This window comes from Gymnogyps californianus, chromosome 1, assembly GCF_018139145.2.
Source record: "Gymnogyps californianus isolate 813 chromosome 1, ASM1813914v2, whole genome shotgun sequence".
Classification (NCBI taxonomy): Eukaryota; Metazoa; Chordata; class Aves; order Accipitriformes; family Cathartidae; genus Gymnogyps; species Gymnogyps californianus.
In genome coordinates, this window is record NC_059471.1 from 9711772 (window position 1) to 9736533 (window position 24762).

The window sequence follows — 24762 nt, forward strand, 5'->3', positions numbered from 1 at the left end:
TAAATTAACCCTAAACTTCCTCTTCACTTCAAGTTTGGTCTTTCTTTTCTGTTTCTGATGACCAAGGAGACGATAGGACAGCTAGCTTGTACCAGTCCAAAAGGGAAGGACTGACAATTCAGTATTCTCTTTGTATGTTTCCCTTGTCCACTGAAAGCCTCCCAGAGTTTCTGTGAACTTAGAGCTGTGAAGTGTGGCGATGATTTGGGAGTCCATCAGCTGTTCCCCAAAGCTGGTAGGCCCCATGTTGAAAGCCCTGAACAATAACAGGACGGAAGAGCCCAAAGCACATGTATCTTACTAATTTGTTTGGGAGGAACTGCCCTTTGACCAGTTGGATTAGCAGTAGTATGTTTGTGGTTTGCATTTTTTCAGCTCTAACAGAAATACAACTGTCCAGGTCTCCAGCACTAACAGAGTTGCTCCCTAGAAGACCAAGCCACATAACAATTGCATTTGGTGATCAGGGATTTGACTGACTCTCAGGGACTGTCATAGCATTCTTCCTTGTTTATAACTGATAAGCTGCAAAAGATAAAGCTAAAGTTCACTTTTCTATCACTTTTTCACATAAAAATACTTTCGGTTTACATGAGAGATTATTCTGTGAGGACTGGTAGTGGACCACAATGAACAGTGTGTAAAAATGGTGTATCATTATCACTGCTCCACCTCCTGCAAAACAAGAGTATGTCTGAATAGATAATTTTATAAAGACTTCATTCACCATTATTCTTTTCTGCTCTGCTTTAACACTAGCTGAAAATGAATAAAGTAGGAATAAATGAATAAGAAAGCATATTTGACATAATTAAGGTGCTGTTTGGAATGTCTTGAAGAGCAGCAGTGAGAAAAGAAACAACATGATTCATCCACAAAACATATACATGGGAAATATTTTTGAATGCACTTTTTAACATCTTCCTACTTGATAGGGTAACAGTTTTTGTAAATATGGACTAATCCTACATATACTTCTTTCTCAGTGTAGCTCCATGTCAAAATGAACCTTTTGAGTCTAGGTAGAAAGTCACTTGCACATGGAAAGTATGCAAGTATATGCATGCTCAAGGCACTGGTGTCAGTTATTTTCTGGGCAAAGATCCAGTAGCTGTCCTGAAGTAGGTTTTGATTTTGACAGCTATGCAGATTTGCTGCTGAAAAGATAACTTCAAATGTGAAACTCTTGGGGTTTTGCCAGACACAAAAAAAGCATTGTTTGATGCTTTGTTTCTTCTACAGGTTAAAAGAGGCTGAATACTACATTATTTTTAGCTCTCCTAATACCTGAATTTCCTTCCTTTTTATAAAATTTCACAAGTGGATTTTACTGGGGGGGGGGGGGGCGAGGAGGGATGGAGGACTGACACACCTTGATCATTTAGATCAATTTATTATTTAGAGATTTCAATTTATTCCTGGATGAATATTTCTAATGACCTTCTCTCCAAGTTCTATTTTATTAGATGGAATTGTGCTAGAAAACCGAAGTGTATTCTTTATAAAAATATGTATATCCACAATTATCATTTTGGTCAAAATGTAAATCTGTTTTTAATTACTGTATATGCTTTTCAGTTTCCTCCTCTAATACACTAATTAATATCTAATATCCGATTGACTGCCATAAATAACAATTCAATAAATTCTGTAAATGTTTGAAAGTTTATAGATTGGCCCACTTCATAGGGTTGTTTCTAAGGCATCTTTCTGTCAGCAGGTTAACCTGAAATAAAAAATGGGACACTGATACAGCATGACAGGTTAGATCAGTGCTGAACACACAAAGCAAAACAGAAGCACAAACTTTCTGGCTTACAAGTAATTAACGTTGACTTTTTATTGCCTTCTCAGTCAGAAATGGTTACTTCATACTGCTTTTCATTTCAGAAAAGTCAGAATGCATATTCATACAAACAATAAAATAACACGAATTTACAATGTCATTGGCATCCTCAGAGGAGCTGTGGAACCAGGTGAGCATTGGGTGCTTGATGATTTTAATTCCTTCTTTATTTTGTGTTTGGTGAAATTGTTCTCATGTTGCAAAAAACTTCAAGGTTTTTAGATAGTCAGATAATATGGAATCTGAGAAACCCTTAATAGTTGTCCTGTCCATCCTATCACACTGTTTTTCATTGGCATTCCCAAGAATATATTTGAATGGGAATGCTAAAATGATAGATGTCAGAGAATTTTTTTATAACGACTGTCATTTTACAGTAGGTTTCTCCTTACATTATGCATACATTTTGCCTTTCCAAAAATTAACACAATGCAAGGTACAGAAAACTAGTGATGATTTGGGACCTCAACATACTATTGTTGATACTTAGTAGCAGGTCATATACATGCAAGACTTTTAAGTGGAAAAATATGTATAAAATATTTCTTGTTTTCATTTATATACTTCAGTAGAGTAAGTGAATGATTGCAGGTTACCTTAAAAAACAAATTTGTAACACTGGTATTAAACTTCATATTTCGTTTGACACAAGTAGGGATGCAATCAAAGGAAATACAGGTAACCTAAATGCATTGTTAATTAAGGATTGATATTGTGTGTTTGTTTCCAGACAGATATATTATTTTAGGAGGTCATAGAGATTCTTGGGTATTTGGCGGTATTGATCCAACTACAGGTGCAGCTGTTCTGCAAGAGGTTGTACGGAGTTTTGGTAAAATGAAGATGGAAGGTAACTTAATTATTACAGACATAAAATGATGGATATGGAAAACAGCGACTTTGAGGAACTGTGTTGAGTGTTCCCATAAGCAGTTGTGTTGATTTAACTTTTCACCTCTACAGAAAGTTGTATTTCTCATTATGAAGATGCAAATTCATTGAAGATATGCATATGTAGCCTTGAATCTTAGTTGGCTGAATTTATTCCCTCACATCTCTCATCAGTGTAATAGTACCCTCTTAGTTGTGTGGGATGAAAATACTGCATTAAGAAGAAATGCCTCTGCAATAATATGGTCCTCTAAGGAGTTTAGAGAGGATTTTTTTTTACTGCTATATCAATTAAGTGCTATATTTTTAAAGTGATTTCAATTAACTGTGGTGATCTTTCACTAGACTTTCTAACTTTAAGTTGAATTTTCAAGTTTAACTATGTGATTGCAGGTTGGAGACCTAAGCGAACTATTATTTTTGCTAGCTGGGATGCGGAAGAATTTGGATTATTGGGTTCCACAGAATGGGCTGAGGTAAATAAAAAATAGTGTAAAGAAAGCAAAACTTGAAAGTCTGTTGCAGGCAGCTGCAGTACCCAGTGGCATCTATTCCTAGACTGCAATCAATAGCTTCAAGGTAAAATTGGAGCACAACAGACTCCTTCAGGTGCTGTAAGGCCCTCGTATTTATACAAATTACCTACCTAACTTCTTACAACATAAGTGCACTAACTCTTCTAAGATGTAAAAATCTGCTTTGATTCAAAGCTAATGTCCCTCGGGGGTCTCTATGTGGAAATCTATCCCTTCATTTAACAGAAAGATAGCATTTTATATAACCTAAATTGGTTTATTTTCTAACTTTCTATTTGAGAAATTCCTTAGTTTCTATACACTGAAGTCCAGATCATGTACCTGTGATCCATAAGCACACTAAGCCCTTTATGTGGAAATTAATCCTCCTGGCAAATGAAAGGGTAGGTAATCTATGAGTGAATAGTTCCAAATTCCTGTGAAACTTCCAGTATTGTAGAGTCTTGGGGGCAGGACAATCGATTAATTCTATAGTGGGATCCCTGACTAAACTCCTGCCTGATAGAACGATGTTGGGAAATTCAGAAGTGAGGTTCTGAATGTTTTTCTCTTCCTTTCCCTGTTGGGCATGTCCAGTTCTTAACCCTGTAAGTGGATTTGTTCAGCCGCAGTAAGAAATGTAGGTCTTACAAGAGTTTTCATTGCTTTGTCTGTAAAATCCAAATTAGAAATAGAGCAGGCAAAAAATTGTCTGATGAAACACATTTCTGCTGACCTATGTCAATTTATTAGTACTGAATGGTTTAACAGAAATGTGTTGTCTTGTTCTTCTGTTAGAATTTTATTTACAAAGTTAAATTTAGATATGTGGACAGAGCTTTCAAAATCTAGAAAATAAAATATTTTAATCTTTTTGTTTTAGTTTATTGGCATGTATTTCAGTAAACCACAAAATTACATAGCAAAATGACACGTGTCAGAGGAGGGAACAAAACCAGAAATATGCTCCCAAACACCAAAGGGATTCCATCATTCTTCTGTTAACAAAGCTGAGATTTCTGTTCCTTTGGATTTGCACTAATTCTTTCTCCCATAAACTGTTTGGCTTCCAGCTGCAATAGACTCTCTGCATCTTACTGTTGGTTAATGGGACGTTAGATGAAGAAAGCACAATTTAAATTACCTTTAAAATCATTTACTGAGAGATTAAAGATTTTGGCATTAAAGTTTCATCCCACCTGAACTCCACTGGTAGCAAAAGTATACTGTATATAAAACTTTATTTGTGATTTCTTTGTCTGTGTATCTGAGCACGTATTTAGATGCTGTCAAGAAAAAACACACAATTGTTTTAACTATGAGGAATATGAAACAATGATACTTAAAAGATCAATTTCTCTTGAGCAAGTCGTGAATAAATTAGGAGTTCTTATGTTTGATCTGTTCACATATTGCTACTGCTGTTCTGTAATGGCTTTTGTATAATTTAATATCTAGTAATCTATCATCCATTATTTCATGAAATGGCAGCTGTACTAGATTAGAAAGCTACGAGCACAATTCATATTTGAACCTCGATGTTTTTATATTACTGTTTTCTTGTTTTATCTTGATGGTGTGCATTCCTACTCTTTTACGCCTAAATTAGATTCAGTTTCTCTAGAGACATTCCTCACAGCTTACATTCATGTTTTCTGCAGCTGCCAGATCTGTCATGTACTAAATCTTGAGGAAAATTAACCCATGATGTTCACTGTCTTCTGTGTAACAAAAAGACCCTGCAACTGTGACAACATCCTTTTGTTACATAGACAATCTCCATTGCCCATAAATGAAGGAATTTCTTCATGCTGCAAATATACTTTTGCATATATGCAAGGCCTCATGTATGCATATACAGGCTTGCTCCCTCCCTTCATATTCTTTTGCAGAATCTCCTCTACTGTTTGTTTTAAAGATACTAATTTTGTTATGAAGTTATCAATTACCAATTCAATTTTTAGTTCACATGACTTACAGATGATTAGTTGGGTTATAAATTGAATGAATCAAGTAACAATTACTAACCTAATTAGAATATCTATGACAAAGCCAAGACTTAGTAAAATACCACTTACTGATTAGAATATCAATTTCAAACATAATTACCAGTTTGCAAAAAATTAAACAAGTGTGTGTATATATTTAGCATGAAAGCAATGCTTGGTTGACTCAAAACAGTCAAATTCATTTTAATAGGAAATGTCAGTGCTTTGACTTACCCCTTTTTGAAATGGCAGAGCGTAGAAATGACAGCAATACTCGGTTTATCAGTGTTAAAACCGAGTTCAGTGCTGGGAGCCCACACGAATAACTAGGGATTTAAAAGCGTGGAGGAATTCTGGCTGGCCTCACAGTCACATGTTGCATGTTCAGAAAGCACTGCAAGTGCAGAGTTAAAACATATGTATAACCTTGATTTACCCTGTTACAATCCTGTTCAGTAATTTTCCTGTTCCTTCTTGCTCCTGTGTGATGCAGCAGGCAGTACCTACATTTCGTGGATGTTTTCCACAACAAACTAAGTCCCAGAAAGCAGGAGTGAATTTCATATGCCCAGATCATTGACCTACCCTCAAACATTAATACAGTTAGTAAGGTACATATAGTGCTACTTATCCCGACTGGGTTCTTAAAGGTAATGCTGTAAAAAACAGTGCACTTAACATGCTGTTGACTAAATGTCACTAACTGAAAGTAATAATTACACTTTTACAACCCCAGGAAAATGCCAGAGTCCTCCAGGAACGGGCAGTTGCTTACATCAACACAGATTCTTCTATAGAAGGTGTGTCTTTTATTTTTGAACTCACTTTACTTCACAGATGTCAATTTTAAGAGGTCACTGTGTATTATTTATTGCATCTAGAGCTGGCAAACATAAGATAGATAATGTGATGTTCAGAATAAGTGTAGCAAATACAGAATTAAGTGGAGAGAGAGAACAATTTAAATTCTCATGTTGCTTTCTTGTTGCAAATAGCGCCATCCGTGAGCTGCAGCCCACGTGTCTGGAGTCCAGAATGTCTCGTCTGGAGAAGTTTAGTATTCTGTGCTAATGAACTGAGTGGTCTGAATGTTAAACTCTCTCTTAACTGCATTAGCTTTAATTTACAATTCCAGTTTTAATATATGACAGACTGCTCCTTGTTCTGCTTGCAGCTCCAGCTCCTTTCCCTGTGGAATTATAGTATTTTGGGACGCTAATTTATTACGATCTTAAGACAATTCGTGTCAAGACCTTAGGCTTACATTTTGTGGGGGTGGGACCCATTTTGGTGCTTTGGGCCACTGTGGTCACCTTTGTTCATTGCTGTGAGCAGGGAGAATATGCAGGGAGTTACAAATGTATTATGGCAGGGCTCTTCCAGAAAAATAAGCGCTGAAGAGTGTTTCACAAAAAACCTGATCCACCATTATCCAATTTACTATGCCCTTCAGATTATGAGAAGAATCTGTCATACAGGAATGCTGCTTAGAAACTGGACTTTGAATTTTGGGCCCAACACTATGACCTAAATCACAAAATCCTTCTTAAATTATACTGAGCTTTATTACAGAAGGACTTAATTTACTGTTGTCTGCACTGAAATAATAGTAGAGTCCTGTGAAGCTGTCCTGCATCATAACCTCAGTTATTTAGGGCATTGCTCTTCCCATGTTAAACCCAACTTATTTGGGCTTACTGTGTATGAATAAAATGGATATCAACAGGCATATTTAAGAACTCTTTTTATTCCTGTCAGCTGTAAATTTGGTCTATCACAAAAGGACTGGAAAAAAAGAAAAGCCAAACCCAGTTTCTAAATGCTCAGTTGGAGTTGGGGTATAGGGAGGGTTAGAGCTGTTCCTTCAATTATGCAGCCTGCATGCTGTGTAAAAAGTAGAGCAGAATTTCACGCCTAGAAGATCTCACGAATGAAATAATAGCTTTACAACTGCTTCATATTCTCAGCATGGATTGTAACACATATTTTTAGTTGGTTTGCAGCCAACATGCTGCTGCCTTAACAATTTTCTTCTAAATCGTGATTATTCAAACATGTCTCTTGCTTTATGCATTAAAGAAAATGTGAAAGTAAAACCACTGGAAAAGAAATATGTAATAAGGAAAAGAACACCATATTCAGTGTAGTGTTGTAAGTATCTCGAGCATCTTTCACCTGACTGAGCATTAAAATCCCCTGTAGAGCCATAGCATCCATGTACTCTGCCAATTATTTTGTTTATCGTCATACATTCTCCACAGCACTTCTTCTGCCACATTTTGGACAGCAAGTTATTTCTATTCATTGTCCTTTAGCAATGAAAAGAAGAATAGTGGGTCATCCTTTTAAACATTTTAATTTCCAGTTCTCAAATTTAGAGTCTTCTTGGAAATATCATTAACATTATCTAGTATTTTTTCCATCATCATGGGGTATTCTGTAATTGTCAGTCTAGTCCTCTTGTGAGTACACACTGTGCAAAGGATGACCCAAAGGTCTAAAGCCATATCAAAACCTAATAACTGTGTTATCTGAGAACTTATGTTTTATTATGTCCCAGCCTTCTCATCCCTCTTCCCCTCTTTGTTGTTGTCTGTATTTGAGGGCAGAGGTGTTTGCCCAGCTGCTGGCAGGTGGCTGTAGGCTATAGAGAAGACTGCTTTACACTCCTGCCTGCCTCAAAAGTGGCGATGATAGTTTCTTTTCGATGGGGCTCTTGCTGCTGTAACTGACAACTTCGGTATGAGATAGATACATACCTAGCTCAACATAGCCTGCAGGCAGTGTGGAAACCTCATGGGTGTAAAGTGTAGAAGCCACAGCATGGTGGTAAAAGGGGAGATTTAGGAGACAGTAGATGAAAACATTATTCTGCATCTTTGTTGCTTCCTATTTGGGTGAGACTTAGTTCTGAAATATAGAATGACAAATGTCTTGCAAATCTCTTACTCAGAAGATGACCTGTCTTTCACATACAGTCTGCAAAAACATTGAAAAAGTACTCTTTATGATAAGAGAAGAAGCAGCTGCATTGAAAGACTTCTTAAACCATCTTGCAGGGAATATGTCTTTCCTCCTGTACAGTTCCTGAATGCACTAACTTTCTTTTTAACATCCTACAAAAAGTAGGATGTTACCATTGCCTTCTATTTAACACAAGCTTCAGGGACCGTATGAGTGACAAGGGCTTGTAGCTAATAAGGGATAGTTACGCATATTTTAGAACTATGGGTAGGCTTAATTACATTACTGTGTATGTACTATAACCAATGCATCATTGTCATGTAGTAGCAGTAGCTTATACAGTGTGACCAAGTAGTCTATTTCTGTATATATTCTGAGGCAAGATCTAAATTCTTGCCTTGGAGTCAAGAAGTCCATCTAAGAAAGGACTGCAGGGTTTGATCCATTAAGAAGATAATGCCACTGGTACGTGAAGGGAAAATTTCCATGTCTTTGTTTCATTTTCAGGTAACTACACATTAAGAGTTGACTGCACCCCTCTTCTCTACAAACTGGTGTATAATCTGACAAAAGAGGTACAGAATCAGAGTGTCTATTATTTATGACTTTCTAAGAATGTAAAACTGCAAGTTTATTGGATAAAATTGGATTATTGAATAATATTGGATTTATCTTATCGTTGTGCTGGAAGAATCTTGATCCCACCAAAATCAATAGCAAAACATCCCATCAGTGGTACACAGTCCAGGCTCACAGTTCCTCAGTATTCTTAGAAAGGTTGAAATGTGTCACTGACATAAGTGGAATATTATTTGCAATATATAGTAAAAATAATGATAATAAAAACAAGATAATAAAACACTTGAGCAAGATCAATTCGCTAAAGTGATAAGCATTCAAGGAAATAAATTACATTTTAAATTTCCATTTCATGTGCAAAAGAGAATCTATTCATTTTCACATTGGCTAGCTACTGTTTTCTCTCTCTCTGTTCCCCCTGAATCTCCTTCATATCTCACTGAGCCCCTGAAATACTGCGATAAATAGTGAAGGATTGAGCGCGTTTTGTAACAGGCCAGATGTATGGATTTGCATGATTACAAGTGGTCTAATCATGTCTCCTTTGCTTTCACCTCTCAGGATGAATTATCAGAAGGCTGAAAGATTGTGGTCCATTAAAGCATGAAACTTCATTGGCTGTATGAGGAGTTAAGGAGATTAGGCACCTAGCATGAGCCATTGTCACTGTCCTCAGATCTGGATTCATCTCAGTTAACAGAAGGCATCTCTGTCTGACTTCAGCAATGTAGGCTCCCGCTAAAGGCAAAGGGTAGAAATAGGTACCTTTAGGATGAGATTCATTTGACCAAATGTGGTTGTCTACTCTGGTACATACAGAACTCTCAAACTATTTTTTTCCCCTGATATTAAGGGAACCCAGGTGACTTGGTCCAGTGTAAAAATCTGCACTGTGACGGCACTTGGTAGGATGACTCCAGCTACTAGTCTCCCATCCCACTAGATGCATTCATCTTGAGTTCTTTTCAAATGCAGTACACTTTCTTTTAACACTGGAAATGCCATGGTTTGAATCTGGAGTGGTTTATCTATGCTATTCCCATGTTTTTCTTTACTTTTCTACATTTTATTTTCTTATCAACTCTTTCTATCTTACTCTTTCTTCCTTGCGGGGGAAGAAGCTATGCTTGTTTAAACGTTAGCTGTGACACTTCGCACACTGAACGGCATTCTTTTCGCCTATAAAAATTTCCATGTCCCTGGTGCTGCAGGGCCCTGGATAAAATAATTTACTTTCTGTCTGCAGCAAGCCACTTACCCAGGGATATGTTTTTCTGCAAAAGATAAACAAAATAAAAAAATGCTTTGGGCTAAAAATAGTACCTTACTTTTGATCTTAAGTCAGCTATTCAACTATTGCTGGGTTTGAGTAGAAAACTTCCATTAAAGTACCATACGAAGTACTTGAGACTGGCTTTTTTGAAAATTTTCCTATTCAGTGTTATTTAAGCTTTTAACAGTGGAAGAATAATGTGAACAATAGAAAACCTGACAACTATTCCATAATTCCATGCTGTCTCCCTGCTGAAAAGCTCCTAGAAGTACATTATATTCATCCAAATTATTCATAGCTCCATTTATAAAGAGGATTATTTTATGGTAGAGAGTTGCCAGTGAAAAGTCTGACTGTTTCTTGAGCTCCTTAAAGCCACTGTTGGAACATCTTAGATTTTTTTTTCTTGTTAGCTTGTTATAGACAAAACCCACAACTACTTTTTCTTTTCTGTTGTTCCACAGAGCAGGATTCTGCAACAACATTCTGATTCTCTGCTGTTCTCTGCTTTCTGTACACAGTCAAAGAGCATTTTGCCCAGTTTTATCATATTGTCTCTGTCCAAAGAATCTCATCTGCAATCCTTTTTTTCTTTTTACTCATTTTTTTTCGCTGTCTCGCTAAATAAATTTGAGACACTCTTTACCACATTTGTCTAGAGGAGTGTTTTCCTCTTTTTTTACTGCTAAACCTGGGATCGCCTCTCATCTTTTTGAAAAATAAAATCATGGTTCGATTTTTACAGTGATTCAACATTGTAGTTTTCATTTCCAAACCATCTTTCATTTACCAGTGTTGATGTGCCACAAGTGACCTTCAGTGATCCATAAATCACAGGCTGTGAAACCTTTCTCTAGAACACTTACACTCTTTTGAACTTTTCAAAAGGAAGGAAAAAGATGTTTTGATGGACTCTCGGAGAGAAGTCAGGGATACTAAAGGGCATTTGCTGAAGGACCACTTCTAGCTAGGACACCATTTTTGTTGGCATAGAAACATGTATACAGATGACTGATAGACCCTGTAGAAATGTGACACATCTTTTACTTGGCTCACTGCTTCTAGCATCACAGAATAAAAATCATTTAAAAGTTCAAATATCTTTATTCTCCAGGTGTCTAAAAATTCCAGTGAATTCAATTAGGAAAAGAGGGAGAGAAACTAAAGCAACAGCTAGAACAGGGAAGCTCTGTTTTGCAGAGGGATCTGCTTAACTTTATTTTTTTTCTTCACTTGCATTTAGGTAGCCTCCTATAAAGATAACCAAAGACTACAATCTGTACCTTTGCTAATCAGTTGTGTCTTTTCCACTAATCGGAAAAAAACCCTAATTTCTGTAAGGGCTAGAAGGACTAAGGCAGAGTGATTATATTCTTAGTTTTGCTATTTCAACTGCAATGCATTTGATTTTGGATAACATTGGGAAGATAGAGGTACACATCAAAGCCTCAACCCATTAAGTCTTTGCATAACCTGGTTGTTAGTTTCTTGAATAGGAACAGTGGGAAGTCCTGTGCACCTCAGGAGTCCTAGTTAATTCTTGGAAGCAGCATAAATGGGACCAAAATGTTCCCTATGCTTTGCATTAGACTTTTGCATGGGATTGAATTTCATTCAAGAAGCCCAGTATGTGAAAGAACGTTAGTGCAGGTGTGGGTGATTATGCATGTCCAAAAGAAAGTTATTTCTGTTCATATTAAAGAGTCCAACATCCAACTATCCAACATCCCAAGATCTCTTTGCTCTTCTTGTTTTTTAGTGAGTCACTTCTCATCAAAAAAATGTAGTGCACACATGAAGTGTCATCTTTCAAGGAGTTCTGCATTTAAGTGTGGTCCTCGGCATACAGATGGGACATTTAGCTGTTGACAGTCTTTTTTGGCCCTGCTCTTCCGCTAGGCTTTAGACAATTGGTCACCACCAGCGAGCGTCTGCAATAGTTCAACTCCAATTCCCCTGTTCTGATCATCACTTCTTACTTTGTATTTATACTTAAAGAACTCTGCATCTTCCCTTGAGGTAGCAGAAAGCTTATGCTGATTCTAGATTTGGATCTAAGTCGGGGAAAATAGTATGCTTTACTAGGCTCTCAGTGTTGTATGAAAAAGCTGGCCAGTGGTTTTTACATGACCAGAGCTGTCAGAATAACATCCCTGCCAGAGCATGGAGTACTTTTACTCCCCTATGTCAGAGTTCAGCTTGCTCTTATTAATGTGCCATTTTCAATTTAGCCCTAGAACTTGACCAAAGTGCCCTGAAAATGACAGCAGCCAAGCAGTTACTTCACAAAGTTGTTATTTTTCTGCTAGCTGCTGACATAATCTCAGAGGTCAGAACTCTCTGGATTTTCAATTTGGAGTCTGTATATTTTTCAATGCAGAAAGTCTCAACAATACTGTGGGACCATGTATCTAGCTATGAACATTTATGCTTTGTATTTTGGAAAAAAAAAAATCCCAATCCTCTGCACATCATAACCAATCATATTTAAAGGACCATGACTATTAAAAATTGTTTAAATGTAGATGGAGACCAGGGCCAGAGTCTTGATTTATTTTTACCTCTGCCACAGATTTTCTAAGAGCTTTGGTCAACTAATTTTATACTCTTTCGTAGTTTTCCTGGCTGCATGATGACTGTACTAATACTTACCTTTTCCATCCTGGTTACATAGCTTTTTGATTTTTTTAAGGTAAGGGTGGGCCCTACATTTGTACATACAGTGTCTTGCACAATGGTTCTCCAGTCTTGGTTGAGTCCCCCTGGCACTGCTGTAATATAGTTAATGACTGGTTTTGACCCTTCCTTCTAGCACAATTCTTTTGTACCCTCCTATAGAAAAAGCAGTCAAACTTCAGGCTCAGCCTGTTGAGAGAATATTGCTGCTGTGTGGGGCAAACATCCACAGAGTGAGAGCTGTCATCTCCCCTTGCCTGCTAAAAGGAAAGCAGCTGGGGCATCCTGGCTGCTGGAGGAGCTCCATAGTGTTATATATGCTGGTGTGTGTGTACATACACAGTGCTATAAGGTGATAAGAAGTCCTAGAAATCCCCAGGATCCACTTCCCCCAGCAGTGGATGAGCTCCAGCTAGTGTCCTTGAGCTTTTAACCTGCTCTTCCCCACTGTCTGTGATTGATTGGTTCCAAGTGCCTGTGAGATGCTTTTCATGGCTGAGATCCATAAATGTATGTAACAAATGTAAATAGTGTATGTGTACTTCCCTGCATGCAGCAATGCTGTTGATGAAGAATATACAGATAGCTGTAAAGGTCTCTAATAATGAATTGAATTAGAGGTACTTCCAATGAGATTACAATATTTTCCTCTCCAGATTTTAAGCCCTGATGAGGGTTATGAAAATAAGTCTCTTTATGAGAGCTGGCTTGAGAAAGATCCTGCAACTGAAAATAATAGCTATCCCAGGTAAGTTGTTAATCTGTTTTTTCTCTCCCAATATTTTCATCATATCATAGCATGGTGACTCTCCAGAATTTTTCAAGATGTGCTATTGATGACAGTAATACAAAACCTTTTAGTACAAGGTGACTCACTAGCAATATCTTTTAAAGTAAAATAAAATAAAATTTTATGACTTTTTTTTTAATGATGGTGACATCTATGCCTGCTATAAAATGAAACCTCACACTTTTTAAAGGCCTTTTATTAGTAGAAAAGCAATTTGGAAAGCAATCAAAAAAGAGCAGGGTGGGGAAAGGGTTCAAAATATAGTTTAGTCACCCTACTAGATGAGATAATATCAAAATTGTTAGGATAAGCAAATGCTCAGTTGAAAGAAACTGCCTAGAGCGGTAATTAAAAAGCTCTCATGATACTTATTCTTTGTTTATAAAATGGATGTAAATGTAATACATTACAGGTCATTATCTGAGGGTATTAAAACTCATATTTGAAGGTATTAATACTCCAAAACACTCTTTGAGCCTGTAACTTGTAGGGTTAAATCTTATTCACAATGTGGCATTACTCACGTAAGGTAGATAGAACTGCTCCTTTGTCTGATTTGACCAAAATGTTCTGCATGTATTGCTCTGTCTTTCAGGCCCTGGTAAGGTGAGTTTCTGGATTCATTAGACTCACTGAGATTTCTTCCTTTTGAAAAAGCTACCAGATCTGATCTTTCTCAGTTGATACAAATAGTTCCTTGCAGAAATTTATATTAACAGAAGAACTTTAGCTGGAACAGAAGAAACTTTTTTCTTTTTTAGCTGAGAAACACCAATTATTCACGAGGCTAGACATATAAACCTAAAACTTAATATAAAACTTAAATAAATATTTGAAAATACTTGGAATATTACATCTGTCTTTATTATAATTTTCTTTTCCTCTGTCTTGCCACACCTAACCAGCAGATGGCAATATTTACTTGTAAGTAAAAAATGCTAATCGTGTCTTCTGCAGTGGAAATTATTTATCGGTCTTTGATTCTACTGTGGAATATGCTAAGTATATAAACACATCTGTCTTTACATATATTGCTGCCCAATTCATATTAGTTTGGAAATAGATGATTAATGTTTTAAGATTGCACAGACATGTCTGATACAATTTTATGGCTCTTGTGCATAATGTGTACTTTTTTTTAAAATGTGGTCAGTGTCATAATCAGGATTGCTACCTTTAAAAGATCTTCCTAGCAGTACTGGATACTGAATTAGTGTGGCGGAATAAAATCAGTTAGAATAATTAAGCTTGCCACTCATCTAGTCTCTGATCTTACTAGTGTCCCTGATGTGCCCTCCAGAAGAACTGACCTCCATTTCTTTGCAAAATCTGCATTTTGCATAAATTACTGCCATACTATACAGTAAGTGTTCTCCCTAAGATGTTGTCTTTTCTACATGTAGAATAAACAAACTGGGATCAGGCAGTGATTTTGAAGCTTACTTTCAGCGACTGGGAATTGCATCAGGCAGAGTCCGTTATACCAAGAATAGGGTAAGTCTTCCAGATTGCTTGAAGAAGTTTGATAGTGCTGAGCAGTCATCTTTTAAAAGCATTTATTCACGATTAATAAAAAAGCTTCGAAGAATCTTTGACTGGTTTGTATATCAGCGCCATTTCATAATTTAGCAAGAAACCTAAATGTTTGGAGAATAAAACATGTTACAGTGATGTGTATATTCTATAGGCTAAGTTCACAGAAAGGTATTTATAGAATCTGATTGGAGGTGTATATTTCATTCCACGATACTATTAGTAGGCCCCTTAATATACAAATCTTCCTTGATTGTGTTCAGAAGTAACTACACAAGATAAAAAGGGGCCATGATTGAGGACTTCTGCTATCCAAAACCCCAAACTGTTTTCACTTTTAGTGAAGGTAATCTCTGTACAATCGAACTGAAGGCAGATCTGTGTAGACAGAGAGAAGGAAGCTGCCTCACTTAGTCTTGTGCAACAGTCCATGGATTCAGGTTGGTTTAGTTTCTTAACATGAACACACAAAAATGGAAGGATAGTAAATTGTGTTTTGTAGCAAATAGCTTTTTTGATTTGGAAACTGTGCAAAACATCATAGTTGTTAAGTGATCAATACATCCTTTAACTGCAGTTAGAATACAGGGCACTGACAAATTTGCTTGCTCTTTTTCAGAAAGCAGACAAATTCAGCAATTATCCTGTTTATCACACTGTGTATGAGACCTTTGAGTTAGTGGAAAAATTTTATGACCCCACCTTCAAGAAACAGCTAACAATTGCACAGTTACGAGGCAAACTGGTTTATGAACTGGCAGATTCCCAGGTCATTCCATTCGACTGTAGAGATTATGGAGAAGCCTTAAAAGGATATAGCAATAGAATTTATAAATTGGCCAAGAAACATGAAGAACAGCTGAAATCTTACAAAGTATCATTTGGTGAGTAATAGCCACAAGACTATTTTTTAAGTGCATTAATTAGAATCATGCAGGGGCACGTTATATCTGTTATAGCTCTGAAACTTAATTCCTAACTTTCCTATTTCAATTCTGCCATCATAATGAAAAGCCTCTAATTTTTTTCTAAACATAACACAGGTTTAACACATTATTGTCTAGATGAGAGGGTTATAACAATTTTCATGCATATTATTAATTATGGGCATTATTACAGTGCTCATGAGCAGTTATGGACCTCAAATGCAGAACAAAGAAATATATCAGCCTGCTTCTCACTTTCTTGCTTAAAAAAGAAGACAAGTTATATGTTTATGGCCACTGCCTGGAACTTGAGAGACACAGGTGACCGTTCCTCCTTAGCCAAAGACTTCATCTGACGCTGGGGAACTTGCTTACCACCTGTCTCAGTGCCTGGCTACCACTTTTAGGCCACAGAAGCACTTCTCTAACTCTTCTGCATAAATATATCCATTTGCTGAGCACTTGAACACATTGCAGTGAAGCATGTAAAACAGGTCTGAAGCAGCAGAGTGCTCTGGATCCCAGGCTAGGATAGCTTTCACAGTAATTTTCTTTCTCTCCCTCTCTCTCTTCTTTTTTTCTTCTTCCCTTATTCACCCCTTGTGTTTCTGTACGAAGGAGGATTTTCAGTCAGTCCTAATTCACTTGCTATTTGATGAAACCATGGTTTAAAGACATAAACTAGCTTTTTGGAGATGCAGTACTTTTTTCGGTTGTGTGAACATTAGAAGTAACTCAAATTGAATCGTCATTTGGGGAAAATTAAAAATGACATTTTAATGTAATGGCTTAAGTGAAAAATTCTTGACTAGTTTGAAAAGACACCCTTCTTTGTAAAAGGGCCACTCGAGACAGAGGAAGCCTTGTGTGATGGATCATCTGGTCTGAGATTTTGCATAACACAAGGATTTATTTCAATATGTTCTTGTGTTTACTGCAGCATATCTTGTAAGGAAACATCAAATCTGGAATTTCTTTTTGCAGTAGTAGAACATCTACCAAAATTTCTGTTAAATCATTTATTTTCATAGAATCATAGAATCATAGAATGGTTTGGGTTGGAAGGGACCTTAAAGATCATCCAGTTCCTACCCCCCTGTCATGCACAGGGTCACCTTCCACTAGACCAGCTTGCTCAAAGCCCCATCCAACCTGGCCTTCAACACTTCCAGGGATGGGGCATCCACAACCTCTCTGGGCAACCAGTTCCAGTACCTCACCATCCTCATAGTGAAGAACTTCTTCCTTACATCTAATCTAAATCTACCCTTTTTCAGTTTAAAGCCATTACCCCTTGTCCTATCACTGCATGCCCTTGTAAAAAGTCCCTCTCCAGCTTTCCTGTAGCCCCCTTTAGGTACTGGAAGGCTGCTATAAGGTCTCCCTGGAGCCTTCTCTTCTCCAGGCTGAACAACCTCAACTCTCTCAGCCTGTCTTCATAGGAGAGGTGCTCCGGCCCTCTGACCACGTTCGTGGCCCTCCTCTGGACTCCCTCCAACAGGTCCATGTCCTTTTTGTACTGGGGGCCCCAGAGCTGAACACAGTACTCCAGGTGGGGTCTCACGAGAGCAGAGTAGAGGGGGAGAATCACCTCCCTTGACCTGCTGGTCACACTTCCTTTGATGCAGCCCAGGATATGATTGGCTTTCTGGGCTGCAAGTGCACATTGCTGGGTCATGTTGAGCTTCTCATCAACCAACACCCCCAAGTCCTTCTCCGCAGGGCTGCTCTCAATCCACTCATTGCCCAGCCTGTATTTGTGCTTGAGATTGCCCTGACCCATGTGCAGGACCTTGCACTTGGCCTTGCTGAACTTCATGAGGTTCACACAGGCCCACCTCTCAAGCCTTTTAAGGTCCCTCTGGATGGCAGCTCTTCCCTCCAGTGTGTTGACCACACCACACAGCTTGGTGTCGTCGGCAAACTTGCTGTGAGGGTGCACTCAATCCCACTGTCCATGTTGCTGAGAAAGATGTTAAACAGCACCTGTCCCAATACCAACCCCTGAGAAATGCCACTCGTCACTGGTCTCCACTTGGACATCGAGCCGTTGACCACAACTCTTTGAGTGCGACCATCCAGCCAATTCCTTATCCACCGAGTGGTCCATCTGTCAAATCCATGTCTCTCCAATTTAGAGATAAGGATGTCATGCGGGACAGTGTTAAAGGCTTTGCACAAGTCCAGGTAGGTGAGGTCAGGTGCTCTTCCCTTGTCCACCAACGTTGTAACCCCATTGTAGAAGGCCATCAGATTTGTCAGGCATGATTTGCCCGTAGTGAAGGCATGTTGGCTGTCACCAATCACCTCCTTGTTTTCCATGTGCCTTAGCACAGTTTCCAGGAGGATCGGCTCCATGATCTTGCTGGGCACAGAGGTGAGACTGACTGGCCTGTAGTTCCCTGGGTCTTCCTTTTTTTCCCTTTTTAAAAATGGGGGTTATGTTTCCCCTTTTCCAGTCAGTGGGAACTTCCCCGGACTGCCATGACTTCCCAAATATGATGGATAGTGGCTTAGCCACTTCATTCACCAGTTCCCTCAGGCCCTGCGGATGCATCTCATCAGGTCCCATGGACTTATGCACCTTCAGGTTCCTTAGATGGTCTCGAACCTGATCTTCTTGTACAGTGGGCAGTTCTTCATTCTCCCAGTCCTTGTCTTTGCCTTCTGCGACTTGGGCAGTGTGACTGGAGCACTTGCCGGTGAAGACTGAGGCAGAAAAGTCGTTGAGTACCTCAGCCTTCTCCATGTTCCGGATAACCAGGTCTCCCATTTCCTTCCAGAGAGGGCCCACATTTTTCCTAGTCTTCCGTTTATCACCAACGTACCTATGGAAACTTTTCTTGTTGCCCTTGATGTCCCTGGCCAGATTTCATTCTGTCAGGGCTTTGGCTTTCCTAACCTGATCCCTGGCTGCTCAGACAATTTCTCTGTATTCCTCCCAGGCTACCTGTCCTTGCTTCCACCCTCTGTAGGGTGGAAACAATTTTCATTGTTTGAGTTTCTTTCTCTTTTCAGATTAGAAGTTGCCCAAACTACCTTCTGACCAATGCACCTACTTTTGTTCCTAGATTCTAGAAGCAATCTTTTTTTTTTTAGCCTTTTTCCCCCCAATATCACTTAACTCTCTCCTTAATAACTTTATAGATTTATCATTTTGACCAATTTTTTACAAGGCATGTTTTTCAGTCTCTTCATTATTTTCATGGCTCTTCTCTGATGCCTGATCAGTTTTAAATTATTTCTTGAATAAAACTGTAATTTTTAATTTTTATTTATTCTATTGCACCAGAGTAAATTATATAGGCAGATTTTACAATACTGTGAAAATTAAAATTAATTTCACTCAGCATTTTCATAGAATTGCCTATTGACAAAACTGAATGTCAGAAAATTGTTAATTAAGCTTGAATAAATCACATAATTGTCCTTCAAAATAATAGATTAAGGTTTTTATTTGCCTTTGGATTCACATTTCAGCTGTTCCTCTGCAACAATGAAGGCTGGAAACCTTTTTTCATAAAATATGTACTGGTAGTCATATGCTGTCAGGAACTAAGGCTTGCAGGGAAAAAAAAAAAAGAAAAGTTGTGATATTTTCTAAAATAACCAACACTGACAACACTGAATAGCTAGTGAACATGAGCACAAATTCTCTTACATATTTTCAGATGATCTTTCTTTTTTTCTCTTAAATCCCCTCCTACTGCTTCTGAAATATAATCTGTTGCCACGACATAGCCGTGATGTCAGCAGGGCAGAACTCGGTCCTCTGGCAAACTTATAACTATTGCTACGGCTGTGGACAAGTGTAAATTCTCACCCTCACAAGGTGACATGTGTCTGTCTATACTGCAGTCCGTAAACAGCTTGCATACATAAAATCTGTGCCTCTAATTATGTAAACTAAACAAAAATATTAATATAAGAACAAGCAAGCGTAGGCTGGTGATGAATAAATAAGTTTGCTAGAAATAGAAGAGCAAACGAGACTGCAGAACAGCTTTCAGTAGGAGTCCTGGGAACAGAAAGCCTATCACACTAAATAGTGTGATAAATCTATCTACTGAAAGCCTATCACGCTAAAATAGTGTCACAAATTTATAAACAGTGAGGGGCCATACTTGCTAACAGAGGACTGGGTTTAGGAGATGACCTAATCTGATGCCCCATATTCCTGTATGATCAAAGAGAGGATACTCTGGTTTATCTAAAGTTTTCTGAAACTTGTGGGCAAAATGTACAAGTTGTAAATCTTCTGTCTTTGTAATTGAGTTGAGTTTTGGTAAGGCCAGAAGTTCTTTTCCTCATAACATCCACCTGTTACTTATTCTCCAAAAATTAGTTGTGTAAACTGATACTTTTCCCAGGTCTGTATTAAATAGACGCTTCCATGGGAAAATCATCACAGCTGATATTGTCATTAAAAGAAAGGCCTGCTGCTTCTTTGGCTAAGTTATTCCACATGGCTTGGATCTACTGCCTACAGAGCAGGAAAAAGCAACTGGCTTACCCGCCAGCCTGCCTGCACATAGCCAGGCATAACAGGCAAAATCCTGGGGTTTGAGTAGCAGCACTGTGGGATGGCATGCAGGGTTGTGGCAGAGACACCTCCTCTGCCGTAACTCTAGTGCACGTGTGGAGCAAGCACGGGACTTGGCTACTTTAATCTACCTTGTCTGTCACTGTGTTCCATGACAGTTGTGTCTTTTATACGTCACCTAATACTACTCAATATACATATCACACTCTTCTGTTATGATATGAATAGGACATAATGTTCCAAGAGGGAAATCCTCCTGTCCTTCCACAGCCTGCGGGAAGAGCTGGCATTTTTGAAGTCAGGCTTTTCATACCTAAACACTGCAGTGCATCCCTTTGTTAAAAAGGAAACTGTGGAGTTCTCTGTTTGCAATGCCAACCAATCTTTTCCTTGCCAGGCAGAGGGAAGATGTATACTTGTAAAACCTTTATCAAGCATTCTGCTTTATTGTTGGCCTCCTTGCACAAGGTCTTTGTCTATTACTGCAAGTAGTGCAGCTCTTTAAAGTCTATACTAGGGAAACTAATGAGTTATGGAAAGACAACAAAATGAATGCAACTATATCAGCAAAACAAATGTAGTTTTTCTCCCATTGGGCAACTGAAAGGTATATTGGGCTCAGTAGATACTCTGAAGTTGTTCACAAAGTCCTTCCTTTTCTAGATCCTCTTTTTTCCGCTGTGGTGAACTTCTCAAAGGCTGCTGCTGAATTTCACAGGAGACTTGAACAAGTTGACAAGAAAGAGTAAGTCTGAAAAAAAAAAATTCTTTATATATTTATAGACATATATGTATATCTGCCTTAGGTACCCAGGGTGGCAGTTCTTTCTTTCCAGTGACTACACAAGGAGTCTCTCTGATTACTGTAGAATAGAGCCCTTGAACTCTGAGACAGGCAATATCTGCTAAGATGAATTCTGCTTCCCGTGATGAATAGTATCAGCTGTAGAGCTTATTACTAGTATCAGCTTGTCATTAAAATTATTGTAATACATGGGAAGGCAGGTAGCAGTGACAGTTGAAGTTGGACTGAGCTCTGTATTTAGACACCTACACTTGAGTGTTGTAGGTGATGCCAGAATTTGTACTTTCAGCAGACCTCAAGGAGACAGGATGATGCTTCAGAGTATCTAAGAGATCCGTATGATGCTTGCAAACCTAAGGGCTCTGTGGGACTCCTGTGCCCTCTGAGTGCAGTGGCTGGAGGCCAGGTGCTCCTAGGCACCTGGTATGGTGCCAGATAGTTGTGTTTAGACAACTGAATCCCATCCTTCCTCTGTTACTGTATAGATTAGAGCAGGAATTTGGACACTTGGTTTATGGGCAACACTTGGCTTATGGGTGCACACCAAAATCTAGCTATCTTCATCTTGACCTAAATCTCAGCCTTCCTCTCCTCTCAGTTAAGTGGGATCTTTCTAGTGCCATTTAATACTAAGCAAGTATCTGACACTCTCAGGAAGTCTCCCATTTTATTTTGCATAGTGTGAAATCTTGTAGTTGAGTTTTCTAACACAGAAATCCCAATGCATTAATGTAACATGTATTGAATATCTCCATTTGCAAAACCTCATCTTTTTGCAAACTGCAGACCATCTTTGTCATTTTTTTTCCTGTCCAAAGAAGAGGAAAAGTGTTTAAATGAAACTGGGAAGGCATGTTTCCTCATTGTGTGAAACATCTCTGTCTCCATTTTCTGCAGTCCAGTCGCAGTGCGAATCGTCAACGATCAGCTGATGTTTATAGAAAGAGCTTTCATTGATCCTCTTGGCTTACCAGGAAGGAAGTTTTACAGGTGAGGCAACAAGTTTCTCGACCAGCTGTCTAAGGCACTGTATTTTTGCAGGTGAACCCCACCCTAACTGACTGGTCAGTTGAACTGCTATATAGGCCTCATATAGGAATTACAGCTCAACAGATTGTTTTAGGTACAATCCAGTGAGTAGAGGAATTTGTTCATAACCCCCAAGGAGAACTCCTCGGCTGCACCAGTTTTGTGGTGCCTAATTCCTCTTCTTGGGTCTGGCATTCTGTTTTTATTAGCCATCGTATTCTATGACTTTTACTTGCAGGTGTGCAGTACTACTTCTGTTACCACTTGCTCTTTTAAACCTGTACAAAGTGAGGACTGAGCGGGGAATCAACTGTATTGAAAAGAAAGCAGAAACGAGGGTAGAGTAAAAGGGAGAAGAGGATGAGAACAGATGTGTAGTGAGGGTCAGGCGACGAGAGAGCTTGGAGAGAGAGCGACCTTTGAGCACAGGATAGATAAAGGCCCATGAGCTGTGCTGCAGAGTCCCATCTGTCCCAGCTTTGGCTGCTTCTATAGATGCTCCCATTAGCTTAAATCATTAAGTAGTTATTCTTGAAGTTTTCTCTCTACAAGCACATGGGCCCGGAGAAAGACAATGTTCGGTGCACCACAACACCCTTTATAGAAACCCAGTGCATTTATTAGTAACACTTGACAAAAAGCTAGCTTCCAGTGTCAGGTGTGCGAGTACCTCACTTTACTCTCAGTATCCACCTTTTCCTAATGACTGGGTATATCTGACTCACTGATCGATGGCTTTCACACCACGCCAGAAGTCCCTCAGGCAGGTAGAATTGAGAATCACACTTCCATCCTCCTAGGATAAACTGTCATTCACGCTTTTGGAAGAATGAAATGGTTGTTTTCTACAGTTCTTCTTGTGGGGTGTTAGGTATCATTTAGAGCTGTCTGGATTTTTAATTTTTATTTTTTTTAACTTGCTTGCATTTATTAATGTAGTTTTAGTGTTTATTTTGATTTGGGAGGACTCTTTCACATGCTACAAATGTGCTTTGATACTTCATATGAACAAAATCAAATTAAAAGCAGATCTGCAACTATTCATTATTTAAGAAAAAAAAACCACCAACAAATAGAATTGATACTTTTGTGCAGTTGTATTCCAATATGATCACATCTTCTCTGAAGAATTCATGCTCTTCTCAAGAATTCTCCGATAGACTTTTTTTCCCCTCTTTTTACATTCCTTTCCCACATCTTCTGACCATCATCCAGCTGCTTAGTCATTTTTAAGGTTTCTGTTCCCCTTCTCATTGTACACCCATAACTAGTTTTATTCCCTGTTCCAGACTGCCACATTAGTTCAACAGGTTTGTTGAGCTCCCATTTTCAAAAAAATTAACATGGTTTCGTTCCTAATAAGACAAATGCGTCATCTCTTCCCAAGGATGCGGCTACCTGTCCTAAATCTGTGCCACTTCCCATAGATTTTGCCCTTGGGGCTGCTTCGTCCCGTCCTTTTAAAGGCAGGTCCAGCTAGATTTCCTGTGTATTTAGTAAGTTCTGATCCTCACGGGATTCATAGCTGCTTTATGCAGCACACATACAGTCCCCTACAATGAACACGCACACCGTTAACGGTTACTTTTATTTAGTATACCTACATTTTTTTCTTCTTTCCCCACAGACATGTCATCTTTGCTCCAAGCAGTCACAACAAGTATGCCGGAGAGTCCTTCCCAGGGATCTATGATGCCATGTTTGATATTGAAAGCAAAGCAGATCAGCATGAAGCCTGGGAAGAAGTGAAGAGGCAGATTTCCATTGCAGCCTTCACTGTGCAGGCAGCAGCAGGGACACTGAAAGAAGTAGCATAGGATGATGGCTTCGAAAAGCGCAGTCAAAGAGCGAAGTCTGACGTGCAGTGTAGTCAGGCTACTGCAGTGACTCAGTCTCCTCCGACTGCCTACGCTATCTGAGCTTCCAACCTTCTGAATGCATGCAAGTGTACTGGTAGGGTGAGCCGGAGCTCTGTGTATCAAAGAACTCCTGAGCTAGAAATTAATGCTTCTCTGATACTGACAAAACTGTAGCTTTAAGAACAACCCTAGATGGAAGGAAATTTGGGAGTGGGGAGGAGGGGGAGAAGGAAGAATCAGTTCCCAATTAGAGTTTTCTGAACGATCTGTCAATTTTGAGGGCCCGTTATTTTGGATGTGCAATTACAAAACCAGTTATTTGCCAAGCTACCGGTAAATCTTGTCTGTAGCAGTGATCAACAGCACACATTTCAAAAGAAAAAATACAACACTCCTCAGCATGTGCATTTTTCTTGTTCTGATAATTACTTTTATAATATAAGACACCAAAGGCATCTCTGTATTTTAGAATCTATTCTGCAGGACTGGTGAATGCTCATTATACTGATTTGCTTTCTTTTCCTGAAAAAATAAAATACTGGCCC

General features: G+C 38.7%; 1 protein-coding gene across 3 annotated transcripts in view; it reads left to right on the forward strand.

The window, feature by feature from the left end:
* The window catches only part of LOC127028207 (N-acetylated-alpha-linked acidic dipeptidase 2-like), a 34436-nt gene extending 10221 nt beyond the window's left edge, over positions 1-24215 (forward strand). Inside the window, exons 9-19 of one of the 3 annotated variants that reach the window (XM_050913959.1) lie at positions 1891-1976; positions 2577-2696; positions 3131-3213; positions 5977-6040; positions 8712-8779; positions 13389-13480; positions 14926-15016; positions 15675-15939; positions 21188-21269; positions 22227-22319; positions 23986-24215. In XM_050913959.1, coding sequence (XP_050769916.1) covers positions 1891-1976; positions 2577-2696; positions 3131-3213; positions 5977-6040; positions 8712-8779; positions 13389-13480; positions 14926-15016; positions 15675-15939; positions 21188-21269; positions 22227-22319; positions 23986-24175 — 1234 coding nt within the window. In that variant the 3' untranslated portion in view covers positions 24176-24215. Of the gene's footprint in view, positions 1-1890; positions 1977-2576; positions 2697-3130; positions 3214-5976; positions 6041-8711; positions 8780-13388; positions 13481-14925; positions 15021-15674; positions 15940-21187; positions 21270-22226; positions 22320-23985 lie in introns of all 3 variants that reach the window. The other 2 variants (XM_050913971.1, XM_050913965.1) reach the window with 2 other exon arrangements.
* The last annotated feature ends 547 nt before the right edge of the window (positions 24216-24762 follow it).